The sequence below is a fragment of the Dipodomys ordii genome, unplaced genomic scaffold (genome assembly GCF_000151885.1).
Source record: "Dipodomys ordii isolate 6190 unplaced genomic scaffold, Dord_2.0 Scaffold20, whole genome shotgun sequence".
NCBI lineage: Eukaryota > Metazoa > Chordata > Mammalia > Rodentia > Heteromyidae > Dipodomys > Dipodomys ordii.
Window position 1 is genome coordinate 9,068,026 of NW_012267236.1, and position 11,477 is coordinate 9,079,502.

At 51.4% G+C, this 11,477-nt stretch overlaps 1 protein-coding gene across 3 annotated transcripts in view; it reads left to right on the forward strand.

Moving 5' to 3' along the window:
* The first annotated feature begins 602 nt into the window (after positions 1–602).
* Kif3c (kinesin family member 3C) overlaps positions 603–11,477 on the forward strand; it is a 42,439-nt gene continuing 31,564 nt past the window's right edge. For all 3 annotated transcript variants that reach the window (XR_001174947.1, XR_001174948.1, XM_013013503.1), the window contains exon 1: positions 603–2,475. Coding sequence is in view for 1 of the 3 variants with exons in the window: in XM_013013503.1 (XP_012868957.1) it covers positions 931–2,475 (1,545 nt within the window). In the remaining 2 variants the exon portion in view is untranslated. The remainder of the gene's footprint in view (positions 2,476–11,477) is intronic.

The window sequence follows — 11,477 nt, forward strand, 5'->3', positions numbered from 1 at the left end:
CGCGGGGAGGGCGGGAGCAACCTGCCCGCACCCGGGTAACAAAGGCGGGACTACATCTCCCAGCATGCTCGGGCTCAGTCGGGGGGAGACAGCGGAGGTGGGCGCAGGACTCGGGTCTGCACCCGAGCCTGTCATCCGCGGGGGTCGGTGGGGTGTGCAGGGCGGAGTTTCCCCCGGTTCCCCGCCCCCAGGCCGCGCCCGTTTCCCCCCCCCATCTCCGCCCCGCGGCCCCCGCCCCTCGCCCCACCCCAGCCGGGAGCCTCAGCCCGGGCCGCAGCGCGGCGGCCGCAGCCCCGCTCCCGCCGCCCCCGCTCCGCCCCGTCCCCTTCTGTTTTTCTTCCATTCTCCGGCGGCGACGGCGGCGGAGGCGGAGGCGGAGGCGGGCGCAGCAGCAGCCGCGCTGGACTGCGATGCCTGATCCCCGGGCTCGGGGACGAGGACTGCAGGTGAGCCTCTGCCCCCGGGAGGGCTGGGACCCTCGGCCGTTCAGGACCTGCCGCCCCGCGGTGGATCCTTGAAGAGAGGAGGAGGAGGAAGGCGCAAAGGAGGAGGAGGACAAGGACGAGAAGGAGGAGAAGACAGCTCTGCCGCCCACCCCCCATCCCATTTTCCTTTATCTCATTGTTGCCGACGCCGCTTGCGGCCCCAGCATGGGGCGCGCTGGGCCGGCGCGTCTGCCGCCGCTGCCCGGGGATTCTGCCTGAATCCGCCCGCCCAGCTCCCGCACCGCGGACCGGAGAGAGCTCCGTGCAGGCCCGGACCGCGGCGGCGGCGGCGGCGGGGCCGCCTCCCAGCATCCCCCCCACCCTCGGAGGCTGAATGCGGATAGAGGAGCGGCGCCTGCGGGCTGGGCCGGCCCTGCTGATCCCGACCTAGGGGAGCCGGACGTCAGCGATCGCCAGGGCTGCGGAGGGAGGACGGAGCTGCAAGATGGCCAGCAAGACCAAGGCCAGCGAGGCCCTGAAGGTGGTAGCCCGGTGTCGCCCCCTGAGCAGAAAGGAGGAGGCCGCGGGTCACGAGCAGATCCTGACCATGGACGTGAAGCTGGGCCAGGTGACCCTGCGGAACCCCCGCGCGGCCCCCGGGGAGCTGCCCAAGACCTTCACCTTCGACGCCGTGTACGATGCCAGCTCCAAGCAGGCCGACCTGTATGACGAAACCGTGAGGCCCCTGATCGACTCGGTGCTCCAGGGCTTCAATGGCACCGTGTTTGCCTATGGCCAGACCGGCACGGGCAAGACTTACACCATGCAGGGCACCTGGGTGGAGCCCGAGCTGCGAGGGGTCATCCCCAATGCCTTCGAGCACATCTTCACCCACATCTCCCGCTCTCAGAACCAGCAGTACCTGGTCCGGGCCTCCTACTTGGAGATCTACCAGGAGGAGATCCGAGATCTGCTCTCCAAGGAGCCGGGCAAGCGGCTGGAGCTCAAGGAGAACCCCGAGACCGGTGTCTACATCAAGGACCTCTCCTCCTTTGTCACCAAGAACGTCAAAGAGATCGAACACGTGATGAACCTGGGGAACCAGACCCGGGCGGTGGGCAGCACTCACATGAACGAGGTCAGCTCCCGCTCGCATGCCATCTTCGTCATCACCGTGGAGTGTAGCGAGCGGGGCTCCGATGGCCACGACCACATCCGCGTGGGCAAGCTCAACCTGGTGGACTTGGCTGGCAGCGAGAGGCAGAACAAGGCCGGCCCCAGCCCCGCTGGCGGGCCAACTCCGCAGGCCACGGGGAGCGGTGGTGGTGGTGGTGGCAGCGGCGGTGGAGGCGGCGGAGAGAGGCCCAAGGAAGCCTCCAAGATCAACCTCTCCCTGTCTGCCCTGGGCAACGTGATCGCCGCCCTGGCAGGCAACAGGAGCACTCACATCCCTTACCGGGACTCCAAGCTGACCCGGCTGCTCCAGGACTCTCTGGGCGGGAATGCCAAGACCATTATGGTGGCCACCCTGGGGCCAGCCTCTCACAGTTACGATGAGAGCCTCTCCACCTTACGTTTTGCCAACCGAGCCAAGAACATCAAGAACAAACCCAGGGTGAACGAGGACCCCAAAGACACGCTGCTGCGAGAATTCCAGGAGGAGATTGCCCGCCTGAAGGCCCAGCTGGAGAAGAAGGGGATGCTGGGGAAGCGGCCACGGAGGAAGAGCAGCCGAAGGAAGAAGGCTGTGTCAGCCCCGGCCGGGTTCCCTGACGGGCCTGTGATCGAGGCCTGGGTGGCGGAAGAGGAGGATGATCACAACAATAATCACCAGCCGCCCCAGCCCATCCTGGAGACAGCCTTGGAGAAGAACATGGAGAATTACCTGCAGGAGCAGAAGGAGCGTCTGGAGGAGGAGAAGGCTGCCATTCAGGACGATCGCAGCCTGGTGAGTGAGGAGAAGCAGAAGCTGCTGGAGGAGAAGGAGAAGATGCTGGAAGATCTGCGGCGGGAGCAGCAGGCCACGGAGCTGCTTGCGGCCAAGTACAAGGTAAGGGCACCCAGAGGAGCTTGACAAAGAGGTCCCTGCCAGGGTCTTGGCTAGGAGGTTCTCCTTTGGGGGTCAGTAAGATGGCCTGAATTTGCCTAGACTCCTCAGGCAGGTTGCTGTGGTGATACTGGATGGCCAGGCACATGTATGTGCGTGCACATGCGCAAAACGAAAGCAGCAGGTCCTCTTGAGACAATGAAGTTGGAGTGGCCTGACCTGCCTCCTGCTGTCAGTAGTCCCAGGATGGATGGGGTCTGAGGGATGGCCAGGCAGGACCCGGCACCTTATGAGTGTGGTTCTTGCTCCCTGAACAGCCTCTTCTGGTATTTCCTCCTTCTGCACCATCTCCAGATTTCGCACGCTATGAACAACATCTGGCACTAGCTAGCACTTCACAGTTTGCAAAATAGCTCACTTATATACATCTCTTTTGATCAGTCTGATCTCTTAATCAGAATGACCATTCGGGATAGTGGTCTTATATCTCCATTTTACAGGTGAGAAACAAAGGCTCAGAGATGTGACAGGACCAGGTTTCATTCTAGAAAGTAGCAAAGCAGAGAGCTGGATGTCACAGACCTCATGCTTTTCAATGGCAAGACAGAAGTGTGAGTGGATTCCGCTTTCTATAAACATGGCCCACTGGGTCATGCAATGCCAGGCCCATTCAGTGCTGGGTCTGTTCCTTGGTATCATCAGGAAGTAGATTTTGAGGGCCAGGCAGGATGTAAGGTGGAAAGAAGGCTGGGCTCTGTACTGGAGACCTAGAGTCCATGTCTTTTATTCTACAGCTGGAGTGACCTTGTGAAATTTGTTGCCCTTTTTGTACAGTAGGTTAACCTGCAGGCTAGCCTGGGTAACCTAAGGCTCCACCAATCTGAAGATTCCATGAGCTAACAAACCAAGTGGCCTGCACAACCAGACCTTGTCTAGTTTCCCCATTGCCTTGGGACATGGCAGGGCCTCCATGTCCTTCCTGAGCCATTCCCTTCTTATGGGAGCCACCAGCCCTAAGTGAGGCCAAGCTAACTGAGCCAGCCACAGACCCGATAACTTTCAATTCTGCAGGTGCCACAGCTCAGGATTCCAGCCACTTCCAAGTCCCTCTGGAGCCTCAACACTAGGGGTTGAAGGAAGGACACAGAGAACCGTGAGATTACTGAGAAGAGAAAAACATTGCTATGACTTACTCCTCCTTGGGTTATGACCTGGGAACAGGGAAGCCCAGCCCACAGCCACTGAAAGAGCAACAGCCAGCCATGTGCATTGTCTGTGTGCTGCTGCACCAGGGGCTCTGGCCTCGAGTGTTTAATATTTAATTCACCCCCGTGAGCTCTGCAAGGATTAGTCTGAATTGCTTCCTCAAGGGAAGGATCAGGGGTCTGGCATGGCTAGGGTCTATCCTGGGAGAAGCAGGTTGTTAAAGGCAGGCCTGTTAGGCCAGTGATGCCTGTCAGGAGAGAATCCAGCAGGTAAGCTAGTTCGGTCCACTGGGAAATCTTACCTGGTCCATCTGGCCATTAGTTTCACTAGGAAGACATCCCCAGTACCCTTAGGCTGTGAGACATTGGGAGCCACAGAGGATAAGAAGGGAGGAGAGTATAGATGGACACTTCAGCTGCCTGAGGAAATGGGTAAAAGGGCAAGCTTCTTATGATTAGGAAATGGCTGGCTTCCCTCAGTAAGATTCTTCAGTCCAAGCCCATGCAAGGACAGTCAAGAGATCAAAGTGTAGTCAGGCACAGTGGCATACACATGTATTTCCATTACTTAGTGGAAGTGGAAGGATTTCTTGAGCCCAGAAATTTAAGGGCAACATGGAAGACCTTGTCTCGAATGGATGAATGAACAAATGAATGAATCAGTCAGTCAATCAGCCAAAAATCAAGGTGGTCAATGCTGGAATTATTTTTTGCATGTGTGCTGTTAATGGGTTTGAAATCAGGGCTTGTGTGCTGTCGCTTAATTTGGTACTCTACCACTAGAGCCACAGTACTACTTCCAGCCTTTTGATGGTTAACTGGAATTATGAGGTTTATGGAATTTCCTGCTCAGGCCAGCTTCACACCTCAATCCTCATATCTCAGCCTCTGGAGTAGCTAAGTGTGAGCTACCAGCATCCGACTGGAATTCTTGTCCCAGAGTTGTAGCCTGTGTACCATAGGCTAGCAAGGACCTTGGGAAACTAAGGTATGGGAATGGTCCAGGTGAACTGAACAGAGCCCAGACATATCACAGCCCAGCCTCTACATTGCTCTGGAGACCTCATGTTACCTATACTCCTTGATAATAGGACATTTGTTTTATTTTTGCTTATGTACCAGTCCTGGGGCTTGAACTCAAGGCCTAGCTTTTGTGCTCAAGGCTAGCACTCTACTACTTGAGCCACAGCTATACTTCTGGCTATTTTGGTAGTTAATTGGAGAGAAAAGTCTCACAGACTTTCCTGCCAGGCTTTGAACCTCAATCCTCAGATCTCAGCTTCCTGAATGGCTGGAATTATAGGCATGAGCCACCAGAACAGAGCAGAGTCATATTTGTTTGTTTTTGAGTTTTTTGATGCTGTTGCTGTTGTTGGTTTTTGTTTTTGTCAGTCATGTAACTTAAACTCAGGGCTTGGGTACTGTTGTTAGAGCTTTTTCTCTCAAAGCTAGCACTCTACCAGTTTGAACCATGGTGCTACTTCTAGTTGCTGGTGATTAATTGGAGATAAGAGTCTGATGGACATTCCTGCCTGGGCTGGCTTCGAACTGTGATCCTCAGATCTCAGCCTCCCAAGTAGCTGGGATTATAGGCATGAGCTACTGGCACCCAGCTTCCATTGTTTCTATTTTATTCAAATGTTCTTACTATTATTATAAACGTGATGTACAGAGGGGTTACAGCTTCATAAGTCAGGTAAAGAGTACATTTCTTTTTTGACACTGTCACCCCTTCCTTTGCTCTCTCCTAGTTTTTCCCTTCCACTCCCACCTACAAGTTGTATAGTTCATTTTCAACATAGTGTCTAGTGAGTACCACTGCTGTATTTGTTCACCTGTTGTGTCATTTTTTTTTAATGTAACACTTAGGCATTCTAATCTCATTTAATCTTTCCAACAATCCCAAGGGATGAACTCTGTTATTTCCATCTGACAGATATGAAAACCAAGGCTGGGGTGGTGGAAGCTAACAACTGACACTAGTATTGGAACCCAGGTTTTCTGATGTCTGTCTCCTACCCCTGTGCTTTTTCCAACTTACCCCAGATGCCTTCATGTCTGCTCACTGTGTGACTCAGGGCAAAGGCCTTTGCCTCTCTAGGCCTCTGGTTTGCATCTGCTTAATGAGGACAAGCCTGACATTGCTCCCTGGGAAGCGGGTAAAGTGGTCACCACACACAGGCATTCAGATCTAGGCAAAAGGGGAGCTCAGCCTGGGGAATTCCAGATGGGGAATGAGTCTGTATCCTGTGACTTCCAGTCACACCCAGTGGAGGGCAGTCTGAAGGGAGCCAGCTTGGAATAGAGTCCCTGACTGAAGACCCAACATTTCTGGCCTGAAGACACAACATTTCTGGCCTAGCCCCAAGAGGGAGCACTGCCCACTTCAGCCCTGTTGTTTCTGGGATGCTGGAAACAATTTGCCTGGCTCCCTCTGGAGCCACAGGGTAGAGATAACAATCCAGGCTTGCCTCTTTCCCAGGCTGTGCTAAAGATTAAATGAGATCATTAGCAGGAGGGCATTTGAAATAGGTCAGAAAACGTCAAATAAGTGGAGGGCATTAGCAGCCACAGGGTGGCTTCTGTCTGCCAAGCAGGGAGCCCGTGATCTTCGGGAATGACATCTTTGTTGTCAGCTTAAATCCTTCCTCCCTCAGCCACACCAGCTGCATCAGCATTGGCCTAGCCATAGGGAGCTTTTGCTCCCCATCTACAGCTCAGTCCTGTCTCCACTTTCTGAATTATGGCATTATCCCCAGTTTTTGCTGCTCCCCCACCCTATTCCCTGGGGCAGCTGAACAGTAGTTGAGGCGACCCAGTGCCCTGGTTCACTCTCTGACTCATCTTACAGTGTCGCCTACTCTCCCTGCCTGCCACCTCCAAGGCTCCCGGTTCTCTTTGTTCTCCCCCGGCTGTGTACAGACACCAGGCCTGTCTCCTCAAATCTCTTTTCATCTCTTCTTGTGTATCTACAACATCTGCTATATTTACCATGGGCCTTGGGGTTATGTGAGGGTGGACAGATGTGTGAGAATTTGTGATTGTGATCAGGGCTTGTTAACGTTACTCATCATTAGCGAGCTGATCTTAGGGAGTATCTCCAGAGGACTGGGAGGTAGGGCAGTCTTGGCCTGTGCAGTAGAAGGATTCAGTGACATCAGAAACCCACCATGCACAGGGAAGACTTAGCTATTTGAACTGTAGAGAAAACGCAAGCGCTTGTGTACAGTGTGTACACTGAGATGTGACTGGTCAACATAGCGAGATTGCTTGATAGAAGGCCTGTTCTCCTCAAGTGTAATTAGGCAAGACATCTTTCCCATAGCTGCTTTAACTTGAAAATTAGAGGGTTGTTTTTTTTCAATGGTTGAACTAGGTGTTTTTCTACCACTCTGATTTTAGCAACTCAGGGAAAGGAACATGTTTGCAGGAGGCAGAGGTTGCAGGCTTAAATTGAAGCAATCCAAAAAAAAGCTCTAGGTGTGATCCACAGTATGTAGATCTGCCAGGTGAGGGGCGGGGGGGGGGCGCGCTTGGCTACAGCTCAGCCTCCTCTGTGGTGGGTGTAGAAAAGAAGCCCTGCAGAAATGGCCCCCAAACCCACAGTACAGCACAAACTGCACTGAATTTTCGCTGTCTGCTTTGTGGTCGTTCATCCTCTGCTGCTGTGGCATGAGGTTGTCAGCCATACAGGAGGGCACAAGAGGGGGCTTTCATGCCTGAGAAAAACCACTACTAGCAGGATTAATGAGGTTTATTGACCATTTGCTCTGTGCCAAGTGCTATGCAATATGTAAATTATTTAATCCACCTGAACCCCTGCCAAAAAAGGTCTTATTGGTTATTTGTTTGTTTGTTTATTGTCTGTGGGGATTGGACCCAAGGCTTCATTCATATTAGGCAAGTGATCTGCTACCAATCAATATCTCCAGTTCAATATAAAGAACTTTTTTTTTTGAGGCAAGATCTTGAGACCCTTCTACCTCAGCCTCAGGAGAGCTGGGAGTGCCAGGACAGCGAGCAAGCACCACTGCATTTGGTTTCAAGAATTTTTTGTTGTTGTTGTTAAGCAGAACTGGTTTGATTAAAGAGGTAATGGGTGAGCCAGGTGCTGGTGGCTTACACCTGGATTCCTAGCTATTCAAGGATGAGATCTCAGGATCAAGATTCAAAGCCAGCCTGGGCAAGAAAGTCCATGAGAGTCTTACCTCCAGTTAAGCACCAAAAAGCCAGGACTGGAACTGTGGCTCAAGAGGTAGAGCACTAGCCTTGAGCACTCAGGCCCTGAGTTCAAATCCCAGGACCAGCATACACATAGAAGAAAGTACAATTTTTCACGTCAATCATGCCTCAAGAAAGTAATGGGTCCTTCAGGGTCCTAGAGCGCCTGAGGCCCTGAGGCACTCATAAAAAAAGATGAGGATGGTAATGGGCTTCCATCGTTGGGAGTGTTCAAGGAGAGGCCGAATGCCAAACTAGGGACTTAGGAATCAGAAATGCTGATGAAGTAAATGGTCCTTAGAATTCCCTTCTCTCTAAAGCTTTTTTTTTTGGGGGGGGGGTCCGGTCATGGGGCCTGAACTCTGGGCCTGGGCGCTGTCCCTCAGCTCTTCAGCTCAAGGCTAGCACTCTACCACTTGAGCCACAGCGCCACTTCTGGCTTTTTTCTGGTTTTTTTTTTTTTTTGCTTATGTGGTGCTGAGGAATCGAACCTAGGGCCTCGAGCATGCAAGGCAAGTGCTCTACCACTGAGCCACCTTCCCAGCCCCCTGGCTTTTTTTTTCTTTTTGCTTATGTGGTGCTGAGGAATCGAACCCAGGGCCTCCTGCATGCAAGGCAAGCGCTCTACCACCGAGCCACCTTCTTAGCCCTCTTTTTTAAAGTATAAGTTTATTGTTGTTACTAAGGTGTTGAACAGTGGGGTTACTGTTCCATAAGTCAAGTAATGAGTACAATTATTTTTGGACATTGCTACCCCTTCTTGAGCTTTCCCCTGTTAGAATGGAGCCCAGGCTGGTCTGGAACTCATGATCTTCCTGCCTCATCCTCCTCACTGATTACTGGCATGTGTCACCATGACCACTTCTAAAATTTAATTGCTTAAAATAGCATGTTTTAGAGAAAAATCCCAAAACTTATTTGGTTCCAAACACAGGTTCCCAAGCAGATTTATGGGTAGGGTGATCAGGGAATTGTAATCATCCTCACCCCAATCCAGCTGAGTCCTCCACTAGCTGACCCTTAAGAGAGACCTGGAAAAAATATGCCCCATGCTCCAGGTTGAGTCTGGCATCTAGGTCAGAGCCATGGCCTCTCTCCTGTGTCCCTGGGGATGGAGAAGGTGTGGTCAGTTAACAGAATTGTCCTGAACTAGGAGCATTTTATACTATAAAAGATTTATCTGTGGAGCTGGGCACTGGTGGCTCACACCTAAAATTCTAGCTACTCAGGAGGCTGAGATTTTTTGTTGTTGTTGTTGGTGGTGGTGGTGGTAGTGGTTGTGGGGCCTCAACTCTGGATGTGAGTGCTGTCTCTTAACTCCAGCTCAAGGCTAGCACTCTACCACTTGACCCACAGTGCCACTCCTGGCTTTTTCTGCTTATGTGGTGCTGAGGAATCAAACCCAGGGCCTCATGCATGCAAAGCAAGCTGTCTACCACTGAGCCACCTTCCCAGCCCGGAGGCTGAGATTTTGATGTTAAAAGCCAGCTCAGGCAGGAAAGCCTGTGAGACTTCTATCTCCAATTAACCACCAGAAACCCAGAAGTGAAGTTGTCACTTAAAGTGGTAGAGAGTGGTCTTGAGCAAAAGATCTCAGGGACAGTGCCCAGGCCCTGAGTTCAAGCCCTGTGACAGACAGACAAACAAACAAACAAAAAAGATTTATCTGTGGGTGGCATACACATCTGTATACCAAGCATTCAGGAGGCCAAGATGGAAGGATAGATTGTGAATGTGAAGCCATCTTGGAGTACAAAGAGAGACACTGTCTCAAAAAAAAAAAAAAACCCAACCCATATAGATATAGATACAGATATACCTATATCTATCTATCTATCTATCTATCTATCTATCTTCTTATCTATCTATCTATCTATCACCAGTGGGAAGTATTTAAGGCTAATGTATTTCCATCTGGGATTCTGGGCTTTGGGTTGTGGTAGGGCTCGGCAGTCCCTTTTGTCTAGGGTTCAGTTTCTCATGCTGGGTGCTGGCTGGAGGAGACTGTTAGATTGCCCTTGGTCATTCCCAACCCCTAGATAGCATGGGATTGGATGAAGTGGCTGTAATAATGTTCTCATTGTGCTCTGAGGACCAGGAGCAAAGGCCTAGAGAGTCCAGATCAAGAGGAGCACTTTCCTCCTGCCTCTGCCCTGCCAGCCATGGCTCCCAGCCAGTCTGAAGCATGTCTTCTAGGGCTGCCCAACTGGGTGGCATGTCTGAGTGGATGAGAGGAGCATCCCTCTCTGCTTAGATCCCACTCTGTGGCTGTAGGGGTTGTACAGGGCAGACACCTATGCTTTATAGGTTACATATACTTGGGTGTATCTAGATTATTTTGTTTTTGTTTGTTTGTTGTAATTCATGGAGCTCGAACGCCAGGCCTGCGTTCTGTTGTAATTCATGGAGCTCGAACGACAGGCCTGCGTTCTGTCGCTGAGCATTTTTGCTCAAGGCTAGCACTCTACCACTTTGAGCCACAACCTCATTTCCAGTTTTCTGGTGGTTGAATGGAGATAAGGAGACCAGACCCCCCCCCAAAAAAAAAATCTCATGGACTTTCCTTCCCACACTGGCTTTGAACCATAGGCTTCTGAGCTCCTAGTACTAGGATTACAGGCATGAGCCACCAGCACCCGGCTTATTTAATCTTTATTCTTATTTATTTTTTGTCTATTCATTCCTTCCATTTATTTTAGGTGATTGGGATGGAACCCAGGGTCTCTTGTATACTAAGCACATGATTTAGGTAGAGAGAGAGAGAGAGTGTGTGTGCGCGTGTGCTTGCTCGTGCACCAGTCGTGGAGCTTGAACTCAAAGCCTGGATGCTGTCCCTGAGCTTTTTTGCTCAAAGCTAGAACTTAAGCCACAGCTCCACTTCTGGCTTTTTTGACAGTTAACTGGAGATAAGAGTCTCACAGACATTCCTGCCTTGACTGACCTCCACCCTTTATCCTCAGATCTCAGCCTCCTGGGTAGCTACGATTACGGAGGTGAACAACCAGCACCTGGCTTAGAATTTTTAATATCCTAAGAAATGCCTGGGTATTTACTCCTGGTCAGACTATTCCTTTCCTTTTTTTTTTTTCTTTTTGTGCCAGTATGAAGAGACATGCTCCAGACTGGCTAGGAGCAGTGGCGGCAGGGGAGAGGCAGGAGGAAAGTGCTCCTCTTAATCTGAACCCTCCTTTGTGCTTTGAACTCAGGGTATTGCATTTGCTTGCTCAGCTAGTGCTCTAACACTTGAGCCATGACTCCAGCTTAGCTTTTTTGCTGCTTAACTAGAGATGGAGTCTTGTGGAGTTTTCTGCTTGGGCTGGCTTTGAACTACAGTCCTGTAGGTCTCAACCTCTAGAAAAGCTAGGATTACAGGTGTGAGTCACTGGTATCTGGCCCAAATCTACTTTATAGTTGTCTCTTTCCTCACAGATATAACCAACAAAAGATGACCAGGCCACGGGCGAAGCAATTTCTATTGTACTGGAGAATAGGCTTCAAAGCTATTTCCTTTTGTCTGGTAGACCAGCAAAAATATGTGGTGACAATAGTCCTAACAATAATTGAGCACATTCGTGTGTG